The sequence below is a fragment of the Hakea prostrata genome, chromosome 8 (assembly GCF_041222555.1).
Source record: "Hakea prostrata isolate BN-2017 chromosome 8, UWA_Hpros_2, whole genome shotgun sequence".
Lineage (NCBI taxonomy): Eukaryota > Viridiplantae > Streptophyta > Magnoliopsida > Proteales > Proteaceae > Hakea > Hakea prostrata.
In genome coordinates, this window is record NC_142607.1 from 40,174,431 (window position 1) to 40,190,673 (window position 16,243).

General features: G+C 40.2%; 1 protein-coding gene across 4 annotated transcripts in view; it reads right to left on the bottom strand.

The window, feature by feature from the left end:
• Positions 1-8,556: 8,556 nt before the first annotated feature.
• LOC149007848 (alpha/beta-Hydrolases superfamily protein) overlaps positions 8,557-16,243 on the bottom strand; it is a 35,745-nt gene continuing 28,058 nt past the window's right edge. For 2 of the 4 annotated variants that reach the window (XM_089164664.1, XM_089164662.1), the window contains one exon: positions 8,557-9,286. In XM_089164664.1, the coding sequence (XP_089020790.1) occupies positions 9,134-9,286 (153 nt within the window). In that variant the 3' untranslated portion in view covers positions 8,557-9,133. Of the gene's footprint in view, positions 9,290-16,243 lie in introns of all 4 variants that reach the window. The other 2 variants (XM_089164663.1, XM_089164665.1) reach the window with 2 other exon arrangements.

The window sequence follows — 16,243 nt, forward strand, 5'->3', positions numbered from 1 at the left end:
TTCAATTGGTTTCTCCCCAAATTAATTTTTAGCTTTTACCAAAGAGGAAAAAAATTTAATTTTTAAGCTGAGAATGGAAGTCCCAACAAGAAACTAATTCATTCATTTATTAAACCTCAGAGTAAAATTGATAAACCATATACCAAGCTTTGTTGTTTACTCATTTAACCATTTGTTTAATATTCACTTACTAATGAGAAAACATATTTTAAAAGGCCAGGTTTACTTAGAGTATTCAAAGAACCATGCGACTAATATGTCATGTTTGTTCTTTTATTATGTTTTGGTAATCCTTATGTTCCACCCCCTTCCTCTTGAGGTTTAAAAGAGTCATTTCATTAGAAGAAGAGACAGAGAAACATGTGATGCTGACTTGCCCATCTAACAACAAAAACAAGAAGTCTTTTCCCAACAAAATGAGGTCGACTACATGAGTTGTCCTTACCTTCGAGTCACCTCTATTTGAAATCATACTAGATACAAAACCTAAGATATGTATATCCATCCTCACCACTTCTTTTACGGTCATCTTAAATCTATTTCTAATTCTTCAAATTTCTTTGATTGGGAATAACTTCTTCTCTGTATAGGAGCATTTAAAGGCCTCTATTGAACGTGACTGCCAATTCAATCAATTTTTTCATAGCTTATCATTTCCCAGAATTACTCCCAAACCAACTCTAATATAATCATCTCTCTCCCTATATACTTAAATATTTTCATTTTCGCCCCAAAATGAAGAGTGTTCAATTAGAAAATGAAGCGCGACTAAATTGATCTTAATTACTCTTCACAATGGAGTGGAATAAGGGAGGGGATTCTTGATCAAGGAAAATGATACAATGACTTGAAAAGAATTGAACAAGAAGACGTATGTGGTGAAAATCTCTTATGCATGATTCTGTAGAGTAATGGCAAAAGGGTGAATCCGGTGCCAAAGGCTTTCACAAACAGAGTCATGCGGGGGAAGGGGATTGGGTGCAGTTTTCCTACCCTAACAATTTTTTATCAGTCATCTTTTTCACCATCACGGTAAGGGTGATTTATCTGTAAACTTTTCCACTATAAATGGCAAATCCGGTGCCAAAGGCAGTAGAGTTCCAGGGGAGGCAGTTTTCCTACCCAACAATTTTCTATCTGTCAACTTTTCTACCATCACCCCAGAAAAACACTCTGCCTTGCGATAATATGTTTGATTTTAAACAAAGAAACAGAATTTTTGGGCTCAAAGAGATCATTAGAAATCCAAACTGCCAAAATTTTGGGTAGTTTTTATAGCCAACAGTTAATAAGGTTAAGTATCAGATCTAATTTTGGATTTTTTTTATTTATAAATGTTTCCAAATAGATGGAACTATTAATTCAGGTTTCAAACCAAATTATTCAGTTAATTCTGCACATGTTAATAGAGTCAAAGCACCATTTAAATCAAACACCTAACCGGCAAATAATCAACATCCATATTCCATACAACCAAAAAAAATTCAAATTCAATTTGAAGTTTCATGCTCCAGAGATCTTATACACGTTAGTTGGGTCGACAAGTACTAAAACTTTAATACAACAATTTGGCCATCACAATAGGGACCGGATCAAGATTTGGAGGAACCCTGATCATCAGATGGAAAACTGTTTCGTCGCCCTGCGGTAGAGGATCTTGACTTTACAAATAGACTTTTTAAGTAGATATTGGATCAATTTGAAACTGTTAAAACCCATCAATAACTGATTATTGGACAATCCACCAAGTTTGGATTCTAATCAATGACATACTGGCAGGTGGAAAAAAATAGTATGTTGTGCACAGCAGTGCACCACTAAATTGTGACACGTGAAAATACCAATTTAATGGTTGAGATCAAAATGGTATCTTTTAAGTGTAAACCCTAAAAAAAACCCATTTAACCTATACCCGCCCCATATGAGAAAATCCAAATGATTAAAAACTCTGAAAATCCCCCTTAAAATCGCATCTTCGAAGTCGTCTTCTTCCTTTTTCCATCTTTAGCTTTTACAACTCCCTTCATTTAACTGATTTTTTTTTTTCTCTCATCATTTTCTCCGCAAAATCTAGTGTAGAAACCTTGAAATGCTGCTGAGATGAATGGGTAAAAGGTTAAGTGAGAGAGAAGAAGTCATCACGATTTTTTCCCCTCAATTTCTGGTTTGGGTTTTCCGTTAATGGATCATACTGTACTGTCCACTGGTACTGTGGGCTCTCTCAGTTTCAGTCTCACATCATCCTCTCTCTGTCTCAGTCTCCCATCTTCTTCTATTCTTCATTGTTGTCTCTTGACTCTTCAAATCATGAAGTAAGAAAGAAGTCAGGAACTGAACAACTGGGAGTTTTAATTGAGGTTTGAGAGTGAGTAGCATTCTCCTGCATTAACTCTCACTAAGAAATGACAGGGAACTTCTTCTCTAGATTTCATTAAACGAAGGGGAGTTCTTGCAACCCACGAATTGAGGAGGAAGAAGACGATCACTAAGAAACGAAGGGGAAGTTGGGTTTTCAGAGTTGTTAAATCAATCGGGTTTTTTCATATGCAGGGGTGTACGTTAAATGGGTTTTTTTTAGGGGTTTTACACCTAAAAATTACCATTTTGATCTCAACCATTAAACTGGTATTTTACACGTGTCACAATTTAGTGGTGCACTGCTGTGCACAACCGATTTTTTCCCACTGCAAGTATTATCAGGATTCATGGAAAACCTAGTTGGTTCAATGTTCTTAAATGCATATTTTGATTTCCAATTCCGAATTAAACCCAAAACCAGAGGACCATAACTAATGTCAACTCCCTTTCTTTCTTTCTTTTTTCAGGTGGTGTAGGCAGGTACATTATTAGAGACCACAGGAGAGGGGATATCACAAAGAATACAGTTTAACCAAAAGGAGATGAAATCAGGATCAGTTCCCTCCCATAATAAAGATGATTGACAAAGTAGCAGCTCCATGTCCTGCAGGACTCTCTGCAACAAAATTTCCTTCACACAGAATGGGGAGAAGTGGACAGATGAGGACGTAGCCCAGACATGAATGCAGATCATGTATCAAATGAGAAAGTCAGCATCAAATGGCAAATGATCCATCTTGAATAATGTTAATGACCACCATCTATTAACCCCATTATTAGAGCTAAGATGAAAGTCTTCCTCCACCAGATGAGCCAAATTAGTTCCAGTCCCTTCATAAAAGCTTTAAAAAAAATGCTTTATAATATCTTACCAAGGATCATTCTCTATCGTGAATTAATATCAACTCTATAGAGCCTCAAATCTAGAATATTTTTAAGTCGAACTAGAGGTTTGTCCAAGACAGCTTACACACAACTTGACTACATCCTCACGGGGTAGTTTTATAACTATTTAAACATACAATGTGGCTTCGCCACTAGCCCCAAAGAGATTCGAACTCTTGACCTCATACTCTAAGGCGTTGATTTTTGCCAACTAAGCCAACCCTTTGAGGTGAAGCCCAGCCTCATATTTAAATTATATGTAACAGCTACACCCCTGAAGAGTAGTCAAGGTGTGCATAAGTTGGCCTAAGGCAAACCTCAGTCCCCCCCCCCCCCCCCCCAACCCCCCAAAAAAAAAGGAAGAAAAAGGAAGAAACACTATATTTTATTAAAGATGAGGAATCAAGATAGCCCAAAGATATAAGAAATCTAACAATAAAGGGAAAGGGTACCACAATGACAATGTGCAATTTCATGCCTAGACTCTATTAACACAAACACATTTAAAAACATATTATATTCGGTTGCAATCTAGAATTATTTTAAAAACGTTTTGCTGTGTGTGCTTCAAACATACGCTCACTTTTAACCTGTCCTTGATGCTCAAATTTTGGCCATGATCTTGAACCTGATTTTGGCCTAATTTTTGTGGACAACGCAACAATATGAATTTATAAACTGTTTTATAGTTGTGTGAACTAGGAAACAATATGGGGTTTGAGTTGTTTTATACTTCTATGCATTTTTACTTTAGAATTTGCCTAAGATTATTTTTTTATTTTTATATCTATTTAATAGTAGCTTGGAAGTTTTATTGCTTCTTTACTTTATATATACATGATTCAAATTTAACCACAAATTAGATTATCAAAGTTTTACTTATCTATCATGCATTTAGTTGAGATATTATTGACATCAGAATTATCAAGGGCATAGTAATCCTAGCTTGGAAGTCATATTGTTTCTTTTTATGTTCATTTTTACATGAAAAGAACTAGATTTAACAACAATAGCTTGCAATTTTTTTTTTAATTGAGTTTTATTTTAAATTTAATAACAGTTGGGATTTTGGAAAGTTTCATTGCTTGGTTGGGCATATCATTTTCAATTATTTAGCTAAGATACTTCTCATATTAGATTTGTTGGGGCCAAGGCCAAGATCATTGACAAAGCAAATCAGGGATAGGGACAGGGACAAGGCCAACCCAAACGGTGACACTGAAGGTGTGATTGGGTTTGGCTTGGCCCATCAAGGCTCAAGGTCAAGCACAAGAATCTTAAGCCCTAAGTCAAGGTCAGGGTAGGAATGGATTTAGCTAAGAGCATTCAACGCTGGAATTGGGTTTGGAAGCTCGGCCCTGTTGCAACCCTAGTCCTATCTAATTTCAGTTCTACTTTATGTGTTTTGGGGAAATCAAAACCAAACCATTAGGAAATTTCCAATTTTGCTTTGATTTTATTTGATTTGGTATATATTGGAGGGTTTGTAACGGTTTGGATTCTATTTGGTACTAGTTTCCTGTTATTGGATCTGACTTCAGATTCTGTGACTATTTTTATTCCTTCCATTTCAAATCATCATCAAAGGAATGCTTCCTAATACACCAACCATAGTATCAAAGTACGACCACAGGTAAACATAACTACCAAAGATTAAGAACATCCAGTTCTGCTCTTTATAATAACTATGAAAAAAATTTGTGATGCATTTTAAGTTACTGTCAGTTTCATATCTAGGTGGATCAGTCTGGTTTATATTTTGGTTTGGAAATCGAGTGGTTTTGGTTTTGGTTTTGATTTAGGCTTTTCCAGTTCTTAGTTTGGTTGGGGACTGTAATATCCCAAATTGAACCAATCCAATTAAGGCATTGGCCTGATATGAATTGATTCTCTTAATTTTTTTTAAAAGACCTTCCGTCCTTTTTTTTTTGGATGATTGAATAATTCATTACCAAAAGAAGAAAATACAATAGCACAAGCGACAAGCAAGCGACAGAGCGAGAATAGTGCCTCAGCTAACAAGCAACCTAAGAGGCAATTGTCCAAGCAACATTAAAGCAAAAAGATACACAAGCGAAGAGGCTCAAGGGCGAGACAATGAGCCAAGCAACAATATATGGGCAATAACAATAGCAACTTGATACATAGCACAAGAGATCCATAGCCATATGCGCATGGATCCACGCAGTAGCATCACATTTGCAAGGGTAGGTAGCAACACAAGAAAGAGAAAGAGCAAGGGTAGGTAGCAACACAAGAAAGAGAGAGCGAAAAATAGATTAGATGCCAAAATAATTAGAGTTTAAAAATGAGAGCTCTCATGGCATTCCCCCAAAGCCAGAGAATCTATCAATGGCTAAACCCTCTACAAATTGGAGCAAATCCCAAAAACAGGAAGGGAAGAGAAGGAAAAGCAAATCCCAGAAACAGGAAGGGAAGAGAAGGAAAAGCAAAAGGAGAAAATGGCTGAAATCAACACAAGAGAGCAGATAAGAAGAGAATATATTAGGGTTGGAGAAGTTCGGTTCAACAATTCCCAAACCCTTGTTCCCCATGTTCCCATTACTATCCCTACCTGGAAGTGACCACCACCATATAGAACGCCTTTCAGAGCACAATAAGATATGAGCTTTCTAGACATGAACACACACATGCACACACAAAAAGGATTGTATCCAATGCACAAGACTCCCGTGTTAGCAGCAGATAAAGAGGGTTTAATGTATATAACCTTATCCTAGTTCCAAAGAGGCTGTTTCTAAGACCTGAATCAATGACCAAATGTTCAGCAAGTGGACACTTGACCAACAGAGCAAGCATGACCTTCCAATACTAATGAATGAGAAAGTGAAAAGAAAAAACACTTCTGTCTGAATTTTCTACTGGCTTTCCTCCATCAATATCATCCAACCCAGCAAAATGCATTGCAAAATCACCCTGTTGGAACATCCTCTGTCTGACTATACCATCACTATATGCATATGAATCACTGAATATCATTTCTACCACTGACGAAGGCCAAACCTTCAAAGTTTGTCCTCAGTTTCAGCATTTGAAAGATTTCACTCCTATATATGCTAACCAAATCTTCCCTATTACATCTGCTTAAAATAACTAAATTAACTTTATCCTAACTAGTAGAGACAAAATAATACTCCGTTTAACAATATACTAATGGAAGATCAAAAACGAGGTCACAAGAAACAAGTTCATAAGAACAACAAAGATAAAACTGGTCCAGACTGATTCATCTCCCCCCAGACCCAGATTAGCTTTGAACCAGGGGCTTAAAACAACGAATAAGATCCAGATTGATCTGGATCAGTCCCAGATGAATCATAATCAGTAAGAATCCATGGAAATTAGCTTTAAAGATGGTGTATGAAAGGTAGATGCTAGTAAACCTCACATCTCAACCTAGATAATCAAGCATTTCAGCAATAATACTGAAACATAGTCTCTGAACTGAAACTAAATGCATGTAAAGTGTACTATACATTTCAATCTAGGGAAGCAAACATTTCAGCAATGTTAAGTTTATAAAGCATTACCAGATCCACTGATCCATAATACAATCTTGAAAATCAAGCATTTCAGAAATGTTAACCATACATTCAGGGAAATCAATCCATACAAATACAAGAATATCTCATCTATCCACCTAGCTAGACAGAGAGAGAGAGAGAGAGAGAGAGGTGACACGATTAACATGCATTGGCTTTATGAAAAAGAAATTAGAAATCAGAAGAGATATATAAATGGAAGTGAATATGCTCACCACTATTTCATAATTTATGAGGAGCTCCTGGGTGGTAGAGCTGCAGGGTCACATCCCAAAAGATATGTACCTTAAACAACTGCCAATTCATCACCTTTTAAATCCTATGGAATCTAGGCCTTGATAGCTTAACAGAAACCAGCATAATCACATGGATGGAACGGGGGAAAAACAGGGACTAAAGAAAGGGTTAAAGCAGGAAGCAGAGATGTGTTAGGTAGAAATAAAGATCATACTAAAATTGGAAAATACCATATCTATCAAGAAGCCCAATCTTCTTGAAAGATAAAATCAAAAGATCAGTTCACAAGCTTTAAGCGAGCTTCCAATGAAAGTTGCTTCTGCAGACCACACATTTCTGCAACTAAGGCTTGTCAGATGAGTTAGATTTTTTTGCAGAGATCTGGTGGGACCGTGAGAGACATTAGAGAGAGTTCAGAATGGGGAGCTGGGCATACAAAGGCTGACCCAGTGGGACTCTTCCCACCACTCTCAGGGAACACAAATTACTGAGACAAGAGATGGCATGCTGAAAGAGTCAGGTATCATCGGATTTGTATTTTCCTACTTGTTTCTGGAAGAAAAAGCTATTGCACCACCAAAAGTTTAGCTCAGTTGGCATGACCAACACCTCTTAGTGAGGAGGTCATGGGTTCAGTTCTCCCTGGCATGGTTTGAGATCTTGTGAGATATCTCACTTTTTAAAGAAGGCAAAACTAGATGAAGGGCAAAATGAGATCAAGGGTGAGATTCCCACATCTTGCTCAAGATCTCTCCATATCTTGTTAGAACTCTCAATTTTTGCTTCATTTTTTGCAGATTTCAACTGAATTTTCACTTGCAACCACTCTTACGACATCCACAACACCAAAAGAAGATCAATCATTCTATGTTTGTCTTATGAACTTATGAGTTATGACTTATATAGAACTTCTAATGGTTGTATAATTGTATTATTCTATTCTCGAAAGTCGAGATTGTGATGCTCATATGGATGGAATTTTGATGACATTTAAGTTATTTGATGTATTTGATATACTTGCTTTTCATTTATATGCCTTAAAACGGTGTCTCGACATGAAAATACATGTATAAGCCATTCTTCATATCCACAATCCTTCGTTTTGTTTCTATACGCAGTTGTATAACCTTGCATTCCACAATCCTACAGTATTTCTGTTTCACCCTTAGGGTAGACTTAGAACTCATACTTAGGATTGTTTTCTCATAAATCCAAGACCACAATGTATTCAAAAGGCCTAAATTAGGCTAACTACCAAGTTTGAGCCCAACCTGGACCCTAAAACCCACCGAGATGGGCCAACAAGTTGGCCCCCAAAAAGAGACCATATCTCGACTGAGATCTCACCAACTCGGTCAAGACCTCAGTTTTTGAAGGGGCAAGATCTCGCTTGAGAGCAAGATCTTGAACCATGCTCCTCGGAGGTATACATAATAGCTCCCTTGTACCAAAAAAGGCATTGTTTTTTGTTTTATATATATATATATTTCCCTCCCACACCCCCCCTCCTTTTTTTGCTATTTCATATGCCTAGTTCACTATGAGAGAACAGAAAAACAAACCACAATACCAAATTCATTGTTGGTTCCTGCAGAACAAAGATACATGTATTAAAATATTACCTTGAACTGAACTAGAGTCTGTGGACCAAGGGCCCATCAAACCTCAGGAACAGGTAAGAACTAGATTGTAGAAACTTTCCACTTAGCTTATGGGTGTTCTCCTCATTGGTCAATTAGTTCCTTTTGTGATCAACCATGTGGATGTTGTAACACCAAAATTTTATTAAAAGAAATACAGAAGCTTCTACATTGGAAATTACTACATTTTAATTTCCATTTTAGAAGGCCTCTAAGAAAAATCTCTGCATCGGTCTAGAATATATCCATATCAATCACCCTGAATGTGTCAAGACAGAAAACATGGTTTCCATATAACAACATATCCAGCACCAATGTACTCACATGTGGTGTCTTTAAGCATTACCTGTCCGATGGAAATGAAGAACTAGAGATGAATCACCAAAGAAAGAACCTGGATATCATTTGGTTCTGAAAAAGGTGATGATGGCACAGAGTGAAACCTTTACCTTACTGCTTTCCACTAGCATCTTGACATTGACGCTTGATCAGTCTCACCACATGTTGGGCGACCCATATTGACCCAGCCTCAGTACAAGAGAAAGAATGAGTGTGACCCTCCCTCTCTATTGATAAAGCAACGTCTGGAGCTTCCTTGGAGATCTACTAAGAACAAAGAAGATCAGCAACCAAAAAAAAAAAAAAAAGAAAGAAGAGAGAGAAGAACATTGTTTGCAGGGGAAGAATTGAGGTTTAACTATTCCAGTCCATGCTGTCTATGTGTGTCTTCCAATATATTACAAGGGAAAAATGAGTGTAAAATAGCAGACTATCATGGGAGAGTCTGTACCAGAGTTTTGGCTTTACATATGGCAGTTGCAAGCTTCTAATATTGTATTCAATTCCAGGGATAATCAATGAGCCACGTCTCCAGATTCTGGAAACTCCTGGGGTCATAAGATGACCCTGCCTGCCATTAGCATTCGGATTTTAAACCTTTTTCCTACAAATCAAGGTTACTACTCTGCCATTCTGCTCTTTCTGCCAAACCTAAACGTCCAAGTTCTCTACTACCTAGCTAAGCCTACTAGGAATGTCTAAATATTTTGGTCTTGGCTCCATTAAGCTCTCCTTCCTAGCTCCAACATTGTGCTGACGTTCTTTTTGGATGTTTCTAGCCCCCCACCCCCTGGTGACCTCCGTGTTTGGAGCAAAAAGTCGAAATCATGTAGGGCTTTACTGTCCGTTTTTGTGTTTTTTTTCCTAAACAATCGGACTTTGAACACACTTTTAAGCCCCATTTTAGAAACATCAGCTACTCCCTCAATCGAACCCGGCAACCAAGCTCCTCTCCTAGTGCAACATACCTGCAACTACCTCACAATCCACACACAACTCAGATATGCTGCAAATAAATGGGATGAACAGGGATTGTGAACAAGGGAATTACTTCAACTAACTCTCAATTAAGGCCAATATGCCATAGAATATCTCCCCCAGAAACCCTGCAAATCTTACTCTACTTGCTCCAAACCTGAGAGTGTTCCTCTCCCTGCAGCATAGCTCACCCTCCCAATACTCAATTCTTGCCTACCACCTACCTCAGCCCCTTCCTCTAATATAACCAAGATCCTAACTAACTACTTTCCACCTAGGGCATACTCTCAAAAAGGTACCCACATGAAATGTGGCTGCTCCCTAGTGAACCCCCTTCTCCTTGTTGCCACCTGGTCATTTGGGTTCGATACCCTACAGCTCCTTTACCCCCCTACAGTATACCCCTCCATACTATAACCCTCAACACTGATGTCTTAACAACATGGTAGAAGATCTTGCTCTCAAGTGAGATCTCGCCACCTTGAAAACCCGAGATCTCGACCATCTCGGCAAGATCTCGGTCGAGATATGCGATTTTTTTGCGTCAACTTGGTGGCTCATCTCGGTGGGCTTTAGGGTCCCAATTGGGCTGAAACTTAGTATTTAGCCTATTTAAGGCCTTTTGAACACATTGGAGGCCTTAGATTTGTTAGAAAACAACCCAAAGTATGATTTTCAAGTCTACCCATAGTGTAAAACCGAAATATTGTAGGATTAGGGAATGCAAGGTTATACAACATGTAATATAGAACCTTTAAGGCATATAAATGAAAAGCAAGATCAAATGCATCAATTAACCTAAATGTCATCAAAATTCCATCCATATAAGTATCACAATCTCAATTTTCAAGAATAGAATGATAAATTATACAACCATTAGAAGCTTCATCAATTAACCTAAATGTCATCAAAATTCCATCCATATAAGTATCACAATCTCAATTTTCAAGAATAGAATGATAAATTATACAACCATTAGAAGCTTTATATAAGTCATCACATCATAAGTTCATAAGACAAGCAGAGAATGATTGATCTTCCTTCGATGTTGTAGATGTGCTAATACTAGTTGCAAGTGAAAATCTAGCTGAAATCCACAAAAAAAAAAAGGGCAATTTGAGAGTTCCAACGAGATATGGCGAGATCCAAGCCGAGATATGGCTAGATCTCGAGTGAGATATCCCAACTCTTTGCTCTCGATCTCCATCTCGTCTCACTTCTTTGAAAAATCGAGATATCTCGCGAGATCTCCCACCATGCTTAACAAAGCTTTTTTGAAACGATCGGACTTTGAACGCACTTTTAAGCCCCATTTTAGAAACACCATATTGGTGTTTTTTAAGAGAAAAACAATTCTTTCTGAAAGGCAACGCCACAAGAGGATCACTTAAGTCATAAAGGGCATTGTCATCCTTTACATTGAAAACATTACATCTCTTTGAACCTCAAGTCTTTGCATTGAATCTGAACAAGAAAATGAAACAATTACCGCTGCCATTGAGGACGGTGATGCAACCTTCTCCTCCTTCAAGTCTAGCATTCTCATTTTTAATTCTTCCTGTCTTCATTGCAGAAGTTATTCTTTTGTCCTACGGCACCAAGGTTTTCACCTCATAGTTCTGGTTTTGGTTTTCTGTATTTGAACATTTTCTTCTTGCTCCTTGAACATAGCTTGGCTTCGACCTAATCAATTTTCAGTTGTAATTTGTTCTATCTTTTTTTCAGATACATTGGCTCCCTCAATCAGTCTATAGAGAACCTCTCGGAAATCCTTGAAGTCAAGCAGCCAAAAGTCAGTGACGAGTGTTATCAGTTATGAAGAGGCAACAAAGCAACACACATTTGTTTCCTTCATTTTTTTCAATTTGATTATGTTTCTCAATCTCTCCTGAAATCGATGATCAATTCTTCAATCTCCAACGATTAATTCTTTTAAGAGTCTTCAAATTTAGGATGAGAAATTGATGAGGACATCAGTCAATAGTTTCCAGACTACCAGTAGTGTTGGCGTAGAGATCATCCCACGATAGCATCCATGTGGATGGATGACGACTTTGGAGGCTATCAGATTGCTAGAGTCCTAAGGTTTGACAAGGAGCACTGCCCATAGGTTGTTTGTTATTTTCTTTTCTTGAGTCCCAGTGGGTTGGGTATTGGTTTGCTATAGATTTTTCTTTTGTTATGTTTGTGAGTCCTTGTGGGTTGGGCATGGATACTGTTCATCCAATTTTGGGTTGGGTTGATCCACGGGTATATTTAGCCCATGGGTTAGATTTTTTTATTTTGTTTGGGGTTTCCAATTTTGCCCCTACATATTAGATCTAGGGTAGAGAATTATTTAGGGTTTTTCATGGGAATTGTTGTAGGGTTGGGAGGGATTATTTTATTTTATTTTTTTCAAGTTATTTAAAGCCTTGTATTGGAGAATGGATTTTTTTTTTCTGCTAAAAAGTCATCCGTATTAAAGCGAAAAAGAGTTACAATTGCTCTCTGATTTAAGGAACCAAACCACTCGACCCACAATATTAGCTGCACCCAAAACACCTAACCTCACTGGCACCACACTCATTAATGATATAAGAAAACCAGGGAGAAAGAGTAACTCCACTAGCAGCAACTACAGCAAACAAATGAAGATCTAAAAGCGATATCTAGGACAATCAGAGGCCTCCCATTGGAGTTTTCTTCTCATTAAACTAGACCACTGTGTATCAACTTCTGAGGATGTGGACCTTGCTGATAATCTAGCTAGGAAATCTGTTGTGAACCCTAGTGAGCCGAGACAAGAAACACAAGGGCTGAACAAGGGTAACAAAGACATTACTGAAGTTGAATGTTCTAGAAGACCACAGCGTTTGAGCAGGCCTCCAACACACTTGAAGGATTATTCCATCTGGGCGGTAATATGCGTCCCGGAAGTGAATCAATGATTGGGATAAGGTATACCGAATATGGGCCTTGTATAATTCTCTTTGGAATGACCCTAGTAGAATTATCTATTCCCTTATCCTCTAAAACTCTCTGTTCTCCTTAAAATTCCTCTGTTTCCCTTCCCTATTCTTCAGAAGTCTCAATATAATTGCATCACTACTTGGTCGACTGCCGGATCCTGGCGGCCGGTCCGTGGCCCTCAGCGCTCGCGCACTCAGGGCACGGAGGACTTGGCGCTCTGCGGCCGTTGGGGCGAAGATCACTAGTGACGGAACCTTGGCGGTCATCGACTTACGCGTGGACGGTCGCCTTGGGGTGTTGACCAAACATCACGCCGAGTTATGCACCTACTCCTCTGTCTCATTGGCGACTCCCCCATCATGGAGGAATCAACCCGCACCAGATCGATTTCCAGCTTTGTGGACGATCCAGCGGGGTGGCTCTTCCGGCGGAGAATTTCTTCGAATATCATTCAACCGAGACAATCGCTATTGGTCACCTCTTTCCACATGGAGAGTGTCGCTCGGCCCGGTACCGCTGTGGAAGCGCCGGATTGATTAGATCTGGGCGATTCACCGCTCTTACTATGATTCGGTCCTTCGCCCTTCGAGGATCCTGCGAATTTGCGACTAACCCTGGCGGTGCTGATACCGCCCATTCGGTTGGTTACTCGTGGGGTATCTCCATCGTTTCTTCAGTCTGTTTGTTTGGGGCTCGGCAAATCCGTAGTGAGGTATTTGCTCACGACCCTTGGATATGCACCGGGGTGGAATGGCTCGATTGTATGAGAGTGTAGCGAGCAAGGAAAGGACCACCTCGAGTGATGATGACACTTCACGTCCTCCCTTGCTCCATTACCACCACGGCCACTGCACTCCCATCTTCAACCCCGACCCCACCTCATCCCGGTTCCGATCCGACTTACCCCTGTGGAGATGCAGCGAAGGGAAGGGCTTTGCTACTCTGCGATGAGATTCGTCCTTGGGCATCGGTGTGCCCGGCAACTACTTTGGCTGGAATTTGACCAGGCGATCCTCCGGTATCGATGACAACCCGCGGGACCTCGTCGAGCCTCGGGAGGAGGTTGAGATCGCGTGACTCTCCTATCACTCTTTAGTAGGATCGAATAGTACTACTACTCTGAGATTTACAGGGAAGGTAGGAGGTCGATCGGTCGTGCTTGTCGATGTGGAGTCCCATATTTTATTCGAGCGAGTCGCTCAACACGGGATTGACGGTAGAGCCAGCAGCGGCCGTGACGGTTCGGGTTGGTGATGGAAATAAATTGAAATGTGAGGGGCAAGTTCGTAAACTACCATTGAAGGTACAAAATTACTCTATTTCTATTGATGCTTATGTGATACCTGTATTTGGGGCTGACATTATACTTAGAGTCCAATGGCTGTCCACGCTAGGCCCGTTGGTCTTCGATTATAGTCAGTTAACACTCCAATTTGAAAGTATGGGCCAAACCATAAAGATTGTGGGTGAGCTCAATCCTAGCCCACTTCCCATGGATTTTTGTGGGCTAAGGAGAATGCCAGAGGCCCATGAATATCTAACCATATACAAGTTGGAAATGGATTTTCTCAGCCCAGAATTGGAACCGAAAGCCCATACTGAGCAACCTGAAATTACAGCTTTGTTGAGGGAGTATGATAGAGTGTTTATGGAGCCCATGGGCCTTCCTCCACTCCGTGAGCAAGATCACTCGATTCACCTACAAAGTGGGGCTCAGCCGGTTAATGTGAGGCCCTACCGGTATCCTCACTTTTAAAAGGAGGAAATTGAGAAGCAGGTCAGCTTGATGCTCACTAATGGCATCATAAGGCCGAGTGTTAGTCCATTTTCTTCACCCGTGTTATTGGTCAAAAAGAAGGACGGAACATGGCGATTTTGTGTGGACTATCGGCCTTGAACTCCATCACAATCAAGGACCGATTTCCCATACCCACGATAGATGAGCTTTTTGATGAGTTACATGGAGCCCGTTATTTTTCTAAGCTTGATTTACACTTCGGGTATCACCAAATACGGGTCAAGCTGGAAGACGTGCACAAAACTGCGTTCCGAACACATGAGGGCCACTATGAATTTTTGGTAATGCCCTTTGGGCTAACTAACGCACCAAGTACATTCAGGCCATGATGAACATGGTATTTAAAGCCCATCTTCGCAAATTTATTCTGATATTCTTTGATGACTTGCTAGTATACAGCCCAACTTGGGCCCAACATATGCAGATTTAGAGGTGGTATTGCAAACTCTCCAGGCCCACAACTTATTTGCAAAGCTGAGCAAGTGCACATTCGGCCAAGAGAAGATTGAATACTTGGGACATGTAGTATCTGCATCTGGTTTAGAAATGGACCAAGAGAAAATAAAATCCGTGTTGGCGTGGCCCATACCAAAAAACATGCGAGAAGTTAGGGGCTTTTTGGGACTTACAGGATATTATAGGAGGTTTGTAAGGAACTATGAGAGCATTGCTTCGCCTCTCTCAGACTTCTCGCAGGCGGTTCATCCGGACCCCGGCCGCCGAGAGCGTTTCTCAGCTGCACGCCGATTGATCCGCTCCAATATTGGCCTGCGACTTCAGCCCCTTTCCGTGGAGCGGATGCCTCGGCTCGGAGATCGCGCCGTACTCACTCGAGGGCCATCCGATCCGTTCTTTAGCCGAAGTTGTCTGCGAGAGCACAGCTTCTACATACACCGAGAAATGTTAGCCATCACACAATCCGTCGCACGATGGCCATACTTCTGCGAGATTCTACATCCTCCCGATCCGTTTCGCAACTCTCGACTCGGTTATCCAAACCCCAACAACGTTTGGTTGGTGAATTATTAGGGTTCATTTTGAAATTATCTCCGGCCGAAGGAAAATCGCTCGTTCTCTTTCCCGTATGCTAGATCAGAATTCTTGCCTTAACAATCACCACACCTACTCCGACATTCCTACGGGATCTGCGATCGGTCTCGTCTCCTCTTCGTCGGGTGGAGGGTTCGGGTATCCTCCTGTCCTCTTTCATCAAATCTTGTCTTCCGATGATTCTTCCTTTAAGAGCATTTTGTTACAGAATTTCTCCACCTCTCGGTGGCACTCCTTTCTTCCCGCTGAAAGAATTTCGCTACTTCACCTGAAGGCATTCCGATGTGAGTTTTGTGGCCCATGTTCATGCTGCAAACGACACTCATGCCCACCCCGCGGTTCTCCCCTTCCAATTCCTTCGTTGGGAGGATATTTCGATGGTTTCTTCGTTTGCGTTCGGGAGGTTCTTTTGTGGTGATAGATCGCTTGTCAAATCCCTTTCG